Here is a 16,855-nt window from a genome sequence, read left to right as displayed (position 1 = left end):
GACCGATGAAAGGGGAAGGCGTGCGACGCAAGGTTGCCACGCATCTACTAGTTACACAAACCCATAATCTTGCTGTTCATGCAAGGGTGAGTCCGCCTGGTCACGGGCACTCGCATGCCACCGCTTCGACCTTTGCTTGCCGCTGCCTGGGTTGTCCTGACTTCTGGAGGGTGTCCTTGAGTCACTAGCATTCGCCGGTTCGCCATCGCCTCGACCCTTTCTTGACACTGCTTGGGTTGTCCTGACTTCCGGAGGATGCCCGCGAGCCACCTGCACTCGCCAGGATGCCACAGCTTCGAACCTTTCTTGCCGCTGCTTGGGTTGTCCTGACTTCTGGAGGGTGCCCTCGAGCCATCTGTACTCGTTGGGTTGCCATCACTTCGACCATTGCTTGCCGCTGCTCGGGTTTGCTGACTCACGAGGGTTCCTTCGAGTCGCTTGTACACATCGGGTTGTCACCGCTTCGACCCTTGTTTGCTGCTGCTTCGGTTGTCCTGACTTCCGTAAGGTGACCTCGAGTCACCTTTGCTCACCGGGTTGGTTCGGTAGATGGAGTGAGCTTGAGGTTCTCGCGTCGATTCTGGCCGCGGCGGCCGTGTTATGTGGTATAATGTAAAGGTTCCACCTACCGAAAATTCCGGTGTCGGAGCTACCGCTGTTCTAACATGAAAATCGTGATGAAGCTTCAACGTCGTAAAGTTACAGCCGCATGACCTTAAACTGTTATTTCAAAAACCACAGAATGGTCACGTGTAACGTGACGTAACACGTGGAATGGCAGTAACGGAAACAATATTGTAATACTAATTAACGCCACCGTATGCCTCAAATTAATTAAATTTACATATAAGAACATTGATTTCACCTACAAATTTCAAAATAATCAACTCACGCCCCTGGCTTCTTGATCAAAATGCGGCTGTCCATGCTTTAGGTGCCAAGCTTACTCTGACCATTTCCGGTTAAAATGAAATTTCGAAAACTGAAATTTGCGTACTCTATCGGCTTTTACAGGTTTAAACCGGAAAGTCTAACCCCTAGTTGTATTGCATGTGTGAGCATTATTCAACAGTACCGAATGTCACGGCACACAACTGAGCAACCATGCTTTCGCTTTGAGCCCATTGTTTACCCGCTTGGAAATCATGCCTTGATCCGAAGTTAGGGAAATTCTCCATGGGGCAGTAAAACTCTGTATGTGGCACTGATTACTCATTGTCATCTAGAAAGCTATACAGCTTCCTCTGAAACTTTATAGAAAAATCCATCCTGTGCGGGGTGGATGCCAGTGAGTAAACGCTCCCCTACGAAATCACGAAAAGCCGCGCTCTCGCAGCGGTTGTTAAAAACGTGGCAGCAAGCGCGATGTCCACAGTGAATCAGCTCGTTATCAACCGTAGCCACTTTTAATTCGCTATATCAGGTGACGTCTCACCACTCACGAGCGCGAAATAATATTGTCGACTGTTATCGTGTCTGGTTGCAGCTAGAAAAATAAAACTCAGCTGGATTCCTATTGGAAAAGAATTTGTGACTAGACGACTGCACAGCGTCTGTTATCTGAAACAATGACCGGTCCATTGACCTTGACAGGTCTGCTAGCCATTCACAAACACGACCCCATTCATGAGTATTATCTCGTCACTGTCACTGCACGCTCAGTATACGCGCGGTGCGAATCGGCAACACAGTCGTTGGACCGCCATATTCCAGCAAGGTCGAGAGGCTTGTGTACAAAACGTTGCGCAAGCTAATGGTGCGTTAACTCAGTAGACTACTGACTGCTCATCGGCGTTCTTTTTATTGTGCAGACGTAAATAGTCCCGATTTGCGCTCACGCGTCGATTCGATATAAACGTGCTGCAAAATCGCACCAGATTAATAGGCCGAATAAGGCTATACGGGGCCAACATGATCGCGCTAAGTCACGGAAGCCTTGCATTATTATGTAGTGTCTGCCCTTATACGGCGTGCGTTTGACAGTGGTCGAGACGGTTGTTTACTGACCGCGGGCTAGACTAGACGTGCCATGTATAGACTGAAGTGAATGAGATACTTTTTAGCCACCGTCAAAGCAAGGCATTATGGAAAGCAGCAGTGTGCCTATATGTACTTGACAAGCAGGCCGAAGCATATCTGAACATACGGAGCGAGTTTAAGTTTTGCCAACTGGTGGACAACAAGTTAGAAACAGCGAACTCTAACGAAGCTGCCTGGTTGAAAAGTCGATTTAGGAGTTCCAGCACGAATACTTTGGGTTTTCCGGATTCCTAAACAAGTTTTCAGTTTACAAAAACTGAAGAGTGCCGCTGATTTTCAGTCGGTGGCGTTATGAACGTTATACGATGAAGTGTTAGCCCATATGTGTCAGATAATATTTTTTTACGTTCTTGGTCGGCGCTATCTGGATTTCGTTTCAGGTTGACGGTACAAGCGAGCCTCGCCAAAGGAAAGCACGGAAAAGGAACCCCTGATCCCTGCAGGCCAGGTTGAGGGGTGTTCGGTATCCACAAATATATCTGACTGATATACTCACGCAATGACATGGAGTGAGTCTTAAATTTAACAACGCCACTCCATGGTCTGCTCGATTAGATCTCAAGACCGCGTTCCGTTCGCCATTTTGGTGCCAGTTGTATGGCAACGCCCACCGACAGAACTGCGCACTCTCCTAGAAAGGTTGTATGGCAACGCCCACCGACAGAACTGCGCACTCTCCTAGAAAGGCACTTTCGCTCTCACTCAAAATGAGAAAACATTCTTGTTTCCTCCCCACTTTGACCATTATTCGGAAATAACTGCTCTGTTTTGCCTCGCACGTCGCAACGTATACAAACGACCTGTGTCCAAGGTTATCCAATTGGGCTATCAACTTTACGAGCCTGTTACAGCAGCAAGCCTGATTTTTTTTTTTTTTTTTACTTTAGAAAGAGATCAGTGACTCCAAATGAAAACCGACGGATTCAGACACACCATGATTTCGAACTGCGCCGTACACGGGAGAAGGGTGTACGACCTTTCTGACCTCTGCAGAGCATGCTGTGTGTGTGGGTGTGTGGTGTGTGTGTGTGGTGTGGTGTGTGTGGGGTGGTGCGTGGTGGTGGTGGTGGTGTGTGTGTGTGTGTGTGTGTGTGTGTGTGTGGTGTGTGTGTGTGTGTGTGTGTGTGGTGTGTGTGCTGTGTGGCGGGTGCGTGCGTGCGTGCGTGCGTGCGTGCGTGCGTGCGTGCAAGTCACCTTCCTAGAAATCTCGCCCTTCCATTGCCCAGCAAAACGCTATTTGGATGGGAGAATAGCCTGCACCTCTACGGTATTCTCCCCCAATCCCCCCTCACAAATGCGAAGCTCACAGGACAGCAATAAAGAAACACGGTGGAGTGCGCCCTCGATCGAGGAATGGACGCCTCTCTTCGGAGTGTACGAAGCTACGCGAGTTGCGCGATTCCGTCCTCCAATTGTACTGACGATCGGTTCCGCTATGGGCGAGTCACGCCCGCAGCCAATCGCGATGGCTTCGATGGGTGCGCGCTTGGAAAACAACGCGAAGGCCCGGCCGGTGGACCCGTTTGTGCTCCGATCCGGAGAACACAAGATGTCTTCATCATCCTCTGGCTGTGTAGCTCTCCCCCTGAGGCGCCTCCAAGTACATTTGCTGCAGACCGAAACGACGCCGAAGGAGCAGCTCATCGTGCAGCAACGGCTTCGGTTCGCCTCCGAAGAGCTCCTTTAGATGGGCCTCCGTCAAGCAAGACAGCATATACGAGGAGGGAACGTTAAGGGATTACTACGTTTCAGAACTGGCCACTGACAAACATCAACAATGTCACCGCTAAGGTACAGCGACTAGATTTTCAATGGTCCCGCGTATATACGCAGTCTCAGGCTGTTATTGCTGATCTGCGTAGAGAATGAATTTAAATGTTGTTTCAATACCTTTCCGCTGCTCATGTGCCCATGTACAGTGAGCCGATGTCGACAAGGAACAATTTGGGCTTTGATGGTTCTTGAATGTATCTTCCACCGGGACGCAGTTGCAGAGCGGAGTGTCTCACACGATCAAAGGGTGCATTGTACATTGTGTCGGAAGCGGTCATGCTGTTACGTTTCCCGTGCATGGCTGAAAGCAGAGCGAATCTGTTGTTGAGTGCGCTACTGTAATATTATGGCAGGCCTAAATACATGAATTGAGACTTTACAAAAATGATATGCTTTGATCAATCTGTAACCCGCTCGTTATCTTCACATTCTGAAGTGTTAGCATCTTTATTATTTAAAAATTGTTCGTATTTATTACTGTAAGCTATATGAGCCTGTTCATTCGTCGTTTCGTGTTAGTGGCATGTTGATATTCTTTTTTTTAGAGGAAAGATAATAATACGAAGAGGGAATTTATAGTAGACAAATGAGAAACGCAGCAATGTTATTCTTCTTTGATCTCGTTCTTATCATCTCTTTTTTCAATGAAGCCTTGGCACTGAGAGTGTTAAGTTACATGCCAGTTCAACTTCGTAGTCAGTCATCATTTATGCGCAAAAATATTACACTCCTAAGTTTCCTTTGATCAAAACCACTAATAAGTACTCATTCGCTTATGTTCACCGTGGTTTCAGTGGTTCTTGTCTTCGTTTATTAGTTATATAGTATGTTATTTTGACTTTATATCTATAGGAAGACGGAAGTCTGAAAGACTCTCAGGAGAGAGTAATAGGCGGCCACGAAAGGAACCAAAAAAATTGCAGAATGCGACCAGAAAAAACAGTTGCGGGTAGTGCAATTATTACTTGGAAGTGCATCTGATCTGCGTATGACATAACCAGCTATTGGTGCTGCTCATCATGATGACGACGACGAACAACAAGAAGAAAATTAGTTATGGACACTGACGTGGAGAGCTGTCTTCATATACGGGTCCAACCATAGAGGTCTATGCTTGGACCCGTCTCATTCCTCCTGTCTGTCGGCTGGTACTGACTGCAAAGCACAGAACAAGTTGAACCCAAGCGAAATTTATGGTGGCACGGTAAAAGAGTAGCAATATATCTAGAGAAAGTAAGTGAGATTAATAAACGTGAGCACGAAAGTGAAAATGATTAAAGGGTTTTCGGCAGCCGGCTCAGCACCCTGTGTGTCAGCTATCACACACTGTTGGTCCTAGGGGATAAAACAAAAATTACTGCACTTGAAAGGGGGCTGTAATATATCGTTGTTTACGGCTACGTTCTTTTTGCGTATTCCTAAGATTCATGTTGCACCGTTGGCTCGTTGTGTCTCAGCTCGTTGGCTCGTTGTAATACGGTAATCTGGGGACAAAATGTCTTTGTCTACATAAGGGCGGAGCAAAAATAAATGGGCCTGAAATGGTTTCACAGCGTAAGTGGCGAGAAAGATGAGTTCTCTTTTAGCAGAGAGCACGGTAAGCGTCGCTTCATCTCTCGGTTCCAGAGAAGCCGTAATGCAAAGCAGCTTTTCTATGTGACGCGATTCCGATGCGCGCAGAGTAGACGGCTTAGTCCAGGTCGAGCCGCTGTGAGGAGGGACTGGCTTCTGCAAACAACCTCCTGCAGGGTTACGCGAGCCATCAGGTGGGATTTACGTAAGTCGTCGTCGCTTACGAGCACCTCCTCTCCCCAATGGCGGGAACAATGGAAACGTCGGCTCCTGGCGTCTCTTTCTCTGATCCTCTTGCACCGGCCACTGCAGCGCCGTTTCGGTAGTTTAAGTGCTTTCGAAAAGAGCGCAAGCGCCCTTACGCCTTTCTCAAAAACTCTTCAAGCTGCGCCGCGTGTTAGCGCCCCATCAATGATGCACGACGGGGAAACAGGTGCGCAAAATCTTTTTGCGCTTGTATGTGCGTATGGTTTACAGTTTGGTAACTTGAAGTTTGAGTTGATCATTATTTTTTTTTTTTCATTAATGTGATAGCAGGATGAGGCACAGTAAGCGGGTATGTATTCGGAGCTGTTTTCCTCATTCTTTCCCTTGCAATTCTGCCGCTGGCAGCTTACGCCAGGCTCTCTATCTCTTTGTGTGTGTGTGTGTGTGTGTGTGTGTGTGTGTGTGTGTGTGTGTGTGTGTGTGTGTGTGTGTGTGTGTGTGTGTGTGTGTGTGTGTGTGTGTGTGTGTGTGTGTGTGTGTGTGTGTGTGTGTGTGTGTGTGTGTGTGTGTGTGTGTGTGTGTGTGTGTGTGTGTGTGTGTGTGTGTGTGTGTGTGTGTGTGTGTGTGTGTGTGTGTGTGTGTGTGTGTGTGTGTGTGTGTGTGTGTGTGTGTGTGTGTGTGTGTGTGTGTGTGTGTGTGTGTGTGTGTGTGTGTGTGTGTGTGTGTGTGTGTGTGTGTGTGTGTGTGTGTGTGTGTGTGTGTGTGTGTGTGTGTGTGTGTGTGTGTGTGTGTGTGTGTGTGTGTGTGTGTGTGTGTGTGTGTGTGTGTGTGTGTGTGTGTGTGTGTGTGTGTGTGTGTGTGTGTGTGTGTGTGTGTGTGTGTGTGTGTGTGTGTGTGTGTGTGTGTGTGTGTGTGTGTGTGTGTGTGTGTGTGTGTGTGTGTGTGTGTGTGTGTGTGTGTGTGTGTGTGTGTGTGTGTGTGTGTGTGTGTGTGTGTGTGTGTGTGTGTGTGTGTGTGTGTGTGTGTGTGTGTGTGTGTGTGTGTGTGTGTGTGTGTGTGTGTGTGTGTGTGTGTGTGTGTGTGTGTGTGTGTGTGTGTGTGTGTGTGTGTGTGTGTGTGTGTGTGTGTGTGTGTGTGTGTGTGTGTGTGTGTGTGTGTGTGTGTGTGTGTGTGTGTGTGTGTGTGTGTGTGTGTGTGTGTGTGTGTGTGTGTGTGTGTGTGTGTGTGTGTGTGTGTGTGTGTGTGTGTGTGTGTGTGTGTGTGTGTGTGTGTGTGTGTGTGTGTGTGTGTGTGTGTGTGTGTGTGTGTGTGTGTGTGTGTGTGTGTGTGTGTGTGTGTGTGTGTGTGTGTGTGTGTGTGTGTGTGTGTGTGTGTGTGTGTGTGTGTGTGTGTGTGTGTGTGTGTGTGTGTGTGTGTGTGTGTGTGTGTGTGTGTGTGTGTGTGTGTGTGTGTGTGTGTGTGTGTGTGTGTGTGTGTGTGTGTGTGTGTGTGTGTGTGTGTGTGTGTGTGTGTGTGTGTGTGTGTGTGTGTGTGTGTGTGTGTGTGTGTGTGTGTGTGTGTGTGTGTGTGTGTGTGTGTGTGTGTGTGTGTGTGTGTGTGTGTGTGTGTGTGTGTGTGTGTGTGTGTGTGTGTGTGTGTGTGTGTGTGTGTGTGTGTGTGTGTGTGTGTGTGTGTGTGTGTGTGTGTGTGTGTGTGTGTGTGTGTGTGTGTGTGTGTGTGTGTGTGTGTGTGTGTGTGTGTGTGTGTGTGTGTGTGTGTGTGTGTGTGTGTGTGTGTGTGTGTGTGTGTGTGTGTGTGTGTGTGTGTGTGTGTGTGTGTGTGTGTGTGTGTGTGTGTGTGTGTGTGTGTGTGTGTGTGTGTGTGTGTGTGTGTGTGTGTGTGTGTGTGTGTGTGTGTGTGTGTGTGTGTGTGTGTGTGTGTGTGTGTGTGTGTGTGTGTGTGTGTGTGTGTGTGTGTGTGTGTGTGTGTGTGTGTGTGTGTGTGTGTGTGTGTGTGTGTGTGTGTGTGTGTGTGTGTGTGTGTGTGTGTGTGTGTGTGTGTGTGTGTGTGTGTGTGTGTGTGTGTGTGTGTGTGTGTGTGTGTGTGTGTGTGTGTGTGTGTGTGTGTGTGTGTGTGTGTGTGTGTGTGTGTGTGTGTGTGTGTGTGTGTGTGTGTGTGTGTGTGTGTGTGTGTGTGTGTGTGTGTGTGTGTGTGTGTGTGTGTGTGTGTGTGTGTGTGTGTGTGTGTGTGTGTGTGTGTGTGTGTGTGTGTGTGTGTGTGTGTGTGTGTGTGTGTGTGTGTGTGTGTGTGTGTGTGTGTGTGTGTGTGTGTGTGTGTGTGTGTGTGTGTGTGTGTGTGTGTGTGTGTGTGTGTGTGTGTGTGTGTGTGTGTGTGTGTGTGTGTGTGTGTGTGTGTGTGTGTGTGTGTGTGTGTGTGTGTGTGTGTGTGTGTGTGAAAGAGAGAGAGAGAGAGAGAGAAAGTAGTAGTAGAAAGATTGGCAGTGAGAAAAAGACTTATAGAGGGATGAGTGCTATTGCATTCGACATCGACGAAGCTGTGCAACTTACTCGGTCACTGTTTACTTGACTCAGTGTTGTAGTCATAAAACTATAAACTTGAGAAATGCACTGAAGAAAGTTACAGTTTCAGCTAGATAAAAGAAAAACAATGTGAAGTGGTGAAATGTCGCGATCCCCTGCTCTATGGCGGTGAATATATATTTAAAGCTTGGCTTAAGTCGCGCTGCGCACCATGTATATACGCGTGTGTTAACCGTATATGAACCTCAAACTAAGTCATTTGCGCAGGCTGTAACGCTCTAGGCGGTAAAAGGTCTGTTTTCTGTAGAACGCGGCCGTCGTCTAGACTAATGCAGCCCATTGGGAAGCGTTGCTCAAGAGTCGCTCCTGCTTCCGGTGAGCTCATAAATGTCGCCACGGGCACCGCGCAGACATAATCGGGCCTCCGCGCACCGCAAGCGCACGCTTAACCGAGTCACGCGAGTGGCCGACGTGTGGCTTGGCTGCCCATGCGCGAGGCACACGCCAGACGAGCGCAGCCCCCGTATTCGCGTGCTGAGATCAATCTGCACGCAGGGGAGAAAAGGATCAGAGGAAGCGGACAACGCGGCGACACTTCACGGCTCTCCGCAGTTCGCCCATTATCGGCGACCTTGAACGATGGGAGAACACACCATCGTGCTTCGCGATGTGCGTGACTCGTGAGTGAGCGGCTGCGTTTCGCTATAGGCATTTGTCTATTCAAAAATCATTGCCTGAACCTAAATCCGAGAACATTGAAAGGCTGAAGAGTTAACAGCAGCGGCCGCGTAAAAAACGCTAATTACGATGTGTGGTTAGTTCACCAGCCTCATCTCGTAATGAGAATATTGTATACGGGGGTAAGGTTGGCGAGCTTCGAGACGGCCATGTAGGGTGTCATGAGCTCTGTTGGGCACGTGAGTAAAGGCAAGAAGTTACTGAGCCCGGAGTGGCGGCATCTTTACAGGAGGCAAGATTTCGGTTGAACAGCACAATAGGAGATAAAAACCGAGGCCAAACTGGCTCTAAGGCATCCCGAGCCTCTGTGCGAACCCGGAGTGCTCAGACACGTCGATAAAGGGGCGATGGGAAGGGGGGACTCGAAGGTCGCTAATCATTTAAATATATATACCACCTGAGTTGTTCTGCAATATACTGCGACTGTAAGAGATTTCGCCTTTTTTATCCATCCAAGAAGCCAGGTTTTTATGGTTATGCTAGCTCTGCATCTGGTACCCATGTCTACAAGCAAGACAGCGTAGCTGGCATAAAAGGCACGGCCGAGAACTGGGGAAAAGAAAAAAAAATCGCATTGTGCTACAAGTGTGCTCTTCGCTGCTTCCTACCCAGCAAAACACAGCTGTTAGTGCAGCGTGGACACTGTCAATACGCTGTCCTTGTTATTAGCAGTCACGCCATTCCCTAACGCTTCTTTTTGTTGCACTGAGGAGGAGGAGGCGCCTATACGCTCATATGTCATATGTGAGAGCTCTATGATATCGGTTAGAAATCTTACGCACATATTTCGATAAAATCCCAATAGGTATGGTTTAGCTTCGGAGATCGGTCTGTGTTTTATTTAGCTATTTATTTAAACATGCTGCGTATACTGTTCGGGTCGCTGCAGGAGTGCTTACAAAGCATTCTTGTTGTGGCCAAAGTGCCCATAATTAAGTGGACGTTTTTTCATCCGAAACACTCACTATCTGCCCGTTATACACATAATTTACGTTTTGCTGTAACCACTTAAGCGAGAGGTGAGAACGGCGCTTCTTAACACTTCTCACATTTGCGTACGCTCTCGTTTTTACGCTTTTCATCGCGAGCAACACCGATGCGAGCTGATTGACTGCGCATTCGTATCCGTTATTTACATTACTTAGAACAACTTTAGCACGTGAGCGCAGAGTCACCATGCTGAGAAGAAGGCAGGGGATTTCCGCCTGTGCCTCACCGTACCAGCATAATGGTACAGGTCACGCACACACGTTCCCGCGGCACACAATGAGTATTCGTGATTCATTCCAGCTGTCATGACACATCACTAGCGCTGAGTAATAACTGCGCGAGCGCCTCATGCCGAACGCCGCGCAGAGTGAAGACACGAGGCGTTGCTTTGTCATCCTTTAAGTGCTGTGGGGCCCCACAGCCCCTTTTAGCGTTTCGAACCGCGCGCGCTTTTTTCTGTTTGTGTTGGTGTCCGCCCGGGCAGCGCGAGTACGCATGAGCGAGCTGCCCGGAGCGGGGGCGGCATGTTATCGGCGCGAGACAGAGGGTAGATAAGCGCGTTGGAAGCAAGGCTCGGGGCTTTTTCGCCGGGAGGCCGGCCACAGAAGGGCGGCGTGGCAGCGTCCCAAGCCGGCGGGATGTACACGGACGACGGAGCGGAGTCCTGCGAGGCGAAGACGGAAGCGGCGCCTTCAAGGAAGCCTTAGGAGTGTTAGCGTGAGTGCTGCCACGCGAGTAGCAATGTTCTTGTACCGTGATCAACGCTTTGGCCCTATTACTCGCCCATCGCGCCGCAGTGTGCTTTGTGTTGTCGCGGTGAAGCCCTGACCCTTGTTCCGTTTTATCATCGTAGTCCATTGTCGCGAACTTCGACGGCATGTTTCCAGCGCAGTTTTGACCAATGCTGTTTCTTTTCTATTTTATACTTTTCTGTTGATCCGGAATAAACCGGTGTTTTTAAGAAAGACTTGGTTTTCACTCGTCGGGCGAGACCATCGCTCGCGAACCCGTATTCTAGAAGGCGGAGCCTTCATTTGGCGCCCAACGTGATTTCTACTCGAGCTTTGGCTTGCCCCGCGAGTGTACAAATTTGAGGTTCATGCAGTTTCGTGCGTAGCGATGTCGGACTTACCGTGTGCAAGCGCCCAGTTAACGGAGACAGTTCGGCCTCCCACACGGGCGGGTTCCGAGCATGAGCACTCAGAAGACAGGAAAAGCAAACCGTCGGACATTTGTAGCGGAATTCTTGGCCTCCTGAACGAGCTACTGGAATCAAAGGCACATTTCAGAGAAATGGTAGGAAGCGAGGCAGTTTCGTTAACGCCCACTCCCTTGTATCGCGATAATCAGCTGCGGCTGAATTTGGCCGTGCCAAGGTTTGAAGGATACGCCGATAAGAAATCTGTGTGCGATTTTCTCTATGAAATCGACGATTATCAGATGGCAATGGCAATTTCGGACAGCGCTCTGGTCACGCGTGTGCTTCCCGTAGCTTTGGTAGGTTCCGCAGCAACCTGGAGGCGTAGACAGCGGCCGTTCGCAACAAAGCAGGATTTTATAGACCGTTTTCGAGAAGAGTTTTTGCCGCCTGACTATGACATCCGTATGAAAGACGAGCTTTGCACCAGGACGCAAGGCGAAAGCGAGGGTTTGCTAGAGTTTTTGCGCAGTTTTCAAGAGCTGCATGAGCGGGCAGATCCTGCAGTTCCGGAACCAGAGAAGGTGGCTCATGCTATACATCGGTGCCATCCAAGGTACCAGCCATATCTCCGGCGTCGCCAGTTCGCGGACTTCGATGACATGGCTAGAGAAGCATCCCGCATCGAGGCATCTTTCCTGGCGGAGCTCCAGTACAAACCACCTCCCCCTGCAGAGACTTGCCTTGAGCCGTCCTGTGCGTGGCCTGGATCATCGGCAGCACGCAGCCTGGAGACGCCAGGCTGCCGTACGGAGGCTGGCGACTTGCACGGAGTCACAAGCCCTGAAGCGTCTACTCAGGTGACAAGCCGATTTCATGGGGCGACAGGTCAGACGGGGCCCCGTGTCTTCTTGCCATACGCAGGCGCGGGTACCCCTTGTGTGGCAGCAGTTGGGACACCCCACGTCAGAGCGCGCAAATCCCGGAGATCTCCTACAGCGGCTGCCGGCTACCATTCACCATCGGGTGCAACGTGGGTGTCACCATCGGGTGCAACGTGGGTGTCACCACCGGGTGCAACGGTGTCGCCATCAGGTAAGAAGCGGGCGTCGCCTCCGGGCACAACTTGTCCTCCGATTCGCAGATCCAGGACAACACAGGGGAGGGTGTTTTGGTCATTGCACCATCCAGCGGCCAGGCCGCACAGACGTGGCCAACCACCGGGAGAGCTGATCCAGTCGCTACCTTTCCTGCCTGAATCGAACCAGGTGCCACAGACCCAGGTGTCTTCGACACAGGTACCATTGTCACCACCTGCGCATGAGGCGGACCCCGAGAAGCCCTACAAACACTCGGTGAGTGCAGTCCCGTCAACTTCTTTTGAGGAAAGCCAACCAGACAAGACCCCGCTGGTCTTGGTCAAAATGGCCGGACTGGAGCTTCCAGCCCTTTTAGACACAGGGTCTACAGTGTCAGTCTTCTGCGATCAGGTGAAAAATTCCTGCGAGACAAAATGTGTCCGGTTGCGGAGTGTAAACACTAACCTTCGTATGGCGTCGACTCACATAGTACCCGCAACCTCAGCAGCCCGCCTAACAGTTGCTATAAATGGTCGAAAGATTAGACAGCGTTTCTTACACCTCCCCGGACTATCCTGGCCAGTCATACTAGGCCGTAACTTCATAGTGAAGGCAGGAATCGTGATAGATCTCAGTAAGGGAACCTATCGGTATGGCACCGGTACAGAAGCATTTCAGTTCAAGACTAAGGCCGCTGAGCCACAGTCACAGTTGCTTGCCACGAACGGCCATTCGGCCAATATCACAGGCTGTGGTATTCTAACAGTTTTGAATTCCTTCACGGGGTCACCAGCGGAAAAAAGCAGAATCGAGACAATGCTCAGGCCCTTTGCAGCAATGTTCACGGAGGCTCCGGGGAAGGCCAACGTACTAACCCACAGGATTGACACCGGCGATGCTCGTCCTATCAGATTCAATCCAAGGCCCTTGAGTGTCCACAAGCGAGCGCTGCTGGATGGGGCTCTCGACGAAATGGTGGCTACCGGTGCGGTGAGACCATCAAAAAGCCCCTGGGCGTTTCCTGTTGTTCTCGCGCCTAAGAAGGATGGAACAGCACGTTTGTGTGTCGATTATCGACGTCTGAATGCTGTGACAGTGCGAGACTCTTACCCTTTCCCGTCTGTTGACTCTGTCATGTACTCACTTGGGTCAGCAAAATTTTTTACAACTCTCGACTGCAGTAGGGGATTTCTGCAAATCCCGATTGAACACTGCGACATTGAGAAAACGGCTTTCACTTGCCACCGGGGACTGTTCGAATTTGTGCGCTTGCCTTTCGGGTTGTGCAATTCACCTGCTACTTTTCAACGGGTGATGGATATTGTGCTTGGAGACGCTAAATTTAACTACGCTATGGCCTACATGGATGACGTAGTAGTGTTCTCAGAAAGCTTAGAAGAGCACCTCCGTCATCTAACGAATGTCCTTCAACGAATGCAGAAGGCGGGCATCACCATTAACCCCGGCAAGGTTCAGTTGGTGACAAGCACAATCAATCTTCTTGGGTTCATGGTGGAACAGGGCACAGTTCGCCCGGATGAAGAGAAGCTTCAAGCCATTCTGCAGCTCCCCCCACCAAACAACATAAAGAGCCTCCAGCGTTTCTTGGGCATGGTGGGATTCTACCGCCACTTCATCCCGAACTGCGCTGACCTGGCGCGACCCCTCCATCAGCTCCTCCGGAAGGGTGCCCGCTGGTCATGGACAGAAGCCGAGCAGGGATCATTCCGTTCACTGTCTGCAGCCATCGCGGATACTGCACGCCTGCGGCTTCCAGACCTTAACCGGCCATTCACGGTACAAACGGATGCAAGTGAGTACGGAATTGGGGCGGTATTGCTTCAAGAACATCAAGGAAAGCTTTGCCCATTGGCATTTGCTAGTCATACACTGACGGCACCGGAAAGGAACTATACTGTGACAGAGAAAGAGTGTCTCGCGATTGTGTTTGCCCTCAAGAAATTTGACATGTATTTGGATGGTGCAGAATTCACTATTCAGACCGACCACCAGGCCCTATCGTGGCTTTCGAGGTTGCAAAATCCAGCTGGCCGTCTGGCCCGCTGGTCACTCGCTCTCCAAAAGTATAATTACAGGATAGAATACAGAAGAGGCACTTTCAACAAAGTGGCCGATGCCCTGTCACGAGCTCCACTCCCGGGCGAGGGAGAGCGAGCACCCGCGGTCCATGCTGTGACAGCTCCTGCCGACACCTGGGGCACACTGGTGTCCCGTCAACAGCTCCTTGACGCTCAGCTTTCAGACGACCAGTGCAACCAGATACGCCAAAGCCTGAACAGCGCCAGCCCTGCAGGGAGCCGGGAGCTTAACGGAAGCTATGACTGCTACGTGGAAGCAGAAGATGGTTTGATCCTGCGGTATATACCTGCTGCGGACACCGACAGTGGTGAGTCCGCATTTCGTGTGGTCGTTCCTAAGGGCCTACGTAAGCATTTTCTAGAGTACTTCCACGATACACGCCTCGCAGGTCACAGCGATGGCAAGAAAACATATGACAAATTGTGTCGCGTTGCAACATGGCCCCGCATGAGAAGGGATGTCCTGACATTCGTCCGCACTTGTCATACCTGCCAGACCGCGAAGCCAAGGGGAGGAAAACCACCGGGCCTCATGCAACCTGTAGAGAGCCGATACCCATGGGAAATTGTAGCTTGCGACATAATGGGTCCCTATCCCAGATCAGTGAAAGGGAATCGCTACTTGTTAGTAATTACTGATCATTTCTCGAAATGGGTAGAACTGTATCCCCTGAGTAGGCTAGACTCGAAAATAATTTGGGATAAGCTACTAGAAACATTCACTCGCTTTGGTTTCCCAGCTCAGCTTATCACTGATAATGCCACGTATTTCACCGGTAGGATATTCACTGCCACTTGCAAAGTTCTTGGCGTGCAGCACAAAAAGACTACGCCCTACCATCCTCAAGCAAACATTACAGAGCGAGTGAATCGAAATCTCAAGACTATGATGGTGGCATTCACGGAGCGACACAAGGACTGGGACGCTCGTATCCAGGAGATGGCCTTCGCCACAAGAACCACGGTAAACCGGTCAACAGGTTTTACGCCAGCGGCCATTCTCCTTGGTCGTGAGCTCAGGTTCCCTATTGAGCATGCTCTGAATGGCTCTGATTTACCGGGTCTTAGCCATTCTAAATTTGCTCATGATCTTTCCAGCCGCTTGGCCGAGACTCTGAAGGAGGCAAGGGAAAACCTGGACCTTGCCCGCCTGGAACACTGTAACCAGTACAACAAGGGAAGGCGACCTTTGGAATTCACAGTCGGCGACAAAGTCCTTCGCCGCACGCACCCATTAAGTGATGCAGCAAAAGGGTTTGCTGCTTCTCTCGCTCCACGATGGACTGGCCCTTACACGATAACAAAGCGCGCGTCTCGGCTTTCTTACTTTATTCGCCATGTGCAGGGTGGTCGAGAAGCCGGACCAGTCAACGTGGCCGATCTCCGAGCTTACCACGGCCGTCCACTAGCCACATAGAACCACTTGACCTACCAGGCACTACGGCTACCCACGCTCGGCGGATACCTCCAAGCATGCGCCCCGCCAGCAGCAGTACCAGTTCCACCCTTATCCCGCGTTATTGTTGTTTTACACGTCGGGAGGTGTCCCGTCTTGAGAGGGGGGGAGTGTGGGGCCCCACAGCCCCTTTTAGCGTTTCGAACCGCGCGCGCTTTTTTCTGTTTGTGTTGGTGTCCGCCCGGGCAGCGCGAGTACGCAAGAGCGAGCTGCCCGGAGCGGGGGCGGCATGTTATCGGCGCGAGACAGAGGGTAGATAAGCGCGTTGGAAGCAAGGCTCGGGGCTTTTTCGCCGGGAGGCCGGCCACAGAAGGGCGGCGTGGCAGCGTCCCAAGCCGGCGGGATGTACACGGACGACGGAGCGGAGTCCTGCGAGGCGAAGACGGAAGCGGCGCCTTCAAGGAAGCCTTAGGAGTGTTAGCGTGAGTGCTGCCACGCGAGTAGCAATGTTCTTGTACCGTGATCAACGCTTTGGCCCTATTACTCGCCCATCGCGCCGCAGTGTGCTTTGTGTTGTCGCGGTGAAGCCCTGACCCTTGTTCCGTTTTATCATCGTAGTCCATTGTCGCGAACTTCGACGGCATGTTTCCAGCGCAGTTTTGACCAATGCTGTTTCTTTTCTATTTTATACTTTTCTGTTGATCCGGAATAAACCGGTGTTTTTAAGAAAGACTTGGTTTTCACTCGTCGGGCGAGACCATCGCTCGCGAACCCGTATTCTAGAAGGCGGAGCCTTCAGTGCAGGACACACCGTCAGGAGATTTTTACGCGTGTCCCGTTTTGAACGAAGGCTTTGGTGTTTCGCCCACCCCCAACGGTGAATGCGCAGAGGTAGAGTGCGCGAGACACGCGAAAAGAAAACAAAGTCACGTGATCGTGACAATGATGAAGGTTCTTTTCTTTTTATAAACACATTTTTTTCATGACCATGCTCAGATGCGTCATGAAAAAGAGTATGTCACCCCCATATATATTATACTGATCTCTAAAAGTGTTCCATTTGCTCATCACATAAAACTTTTAAAACGCTTTCAGGCCCCATTAAAAGTCATCGGGAGCTTTTTCCTCACAGGTGTAACCCACTGTCGCCCCCACAGTTTAACGCTCCTATAGCAACTTAAGAACGGATGTGGGATCTTTCCCCTGCATATTTTTTATTACTATTCCACGTCCCGATAGCTTTGGCAGTCCCATGCAAAGTTTAGACGTAAATACAAACATGAGACCAGAATAACCAGCTAGTC

At 50.4% G+C, this 16,855-nt stretch overlaps 1 protein-coding gene across 2 annotated transcripts; it reads left to right on the top strand.

Annotated features, from left to right (window-relative positions):
- Positions 1 to 10,228: 10,228 nt before the first annotated feature.
- Positions 10,229 to 16,338, top strand: LOC146197833 (uncharacterized). 2 transcript variants are annotated; one of them, XM_084593075.1, is made up of 3 exons: positions 10,230 to 12,072; positions 12,169 to 12,332; positions 15,254 to 16,338. In XM_084593075.1, the coding sequence occupies exons 1-3, from the start codon at positions 10,959 to 10,961 to the stop codon at positions 15,317 to 15,319; spliced, it is 1,344 nt and encodes a 447-aa protein (XP_084449201.1). In that variant the 5' UTR covers positions 10,230 to 10,958; the 3' UTR covers positions 15,320 to 16,338. The 2 variants fall into 2 exon arrangements, with proteins under 2 accessions (XP_084449200.1, XP_084449201.1); XM_084593074.1 differs by having other exon boundaries at positions 10,229 to 12,332.
- Positions 16,339 to 16,855: the final 517 nt, after the last annotated feature.

The sequence above is a fragment of the Amblyomma maculatum genome, chromosome 2 (genome assembly GCF_055883805.1).
Source record: "Amblyomma maculatum isolate TAMU_Amacu chromosome 2, ASM5588380v1, whole genome shotgun sequence".
NCBI classification, from domain to species: Eukaryota; Metazoa; Arthropoda; class Arachnida; order Ixodida; family Ixodidae; genus Amblyomma; species Amblyomma maculatum.
Note: the sequence above shows the minus strand (reverse complement) of the source record. Positions and strands in the feature narration are given on the sequence as shown.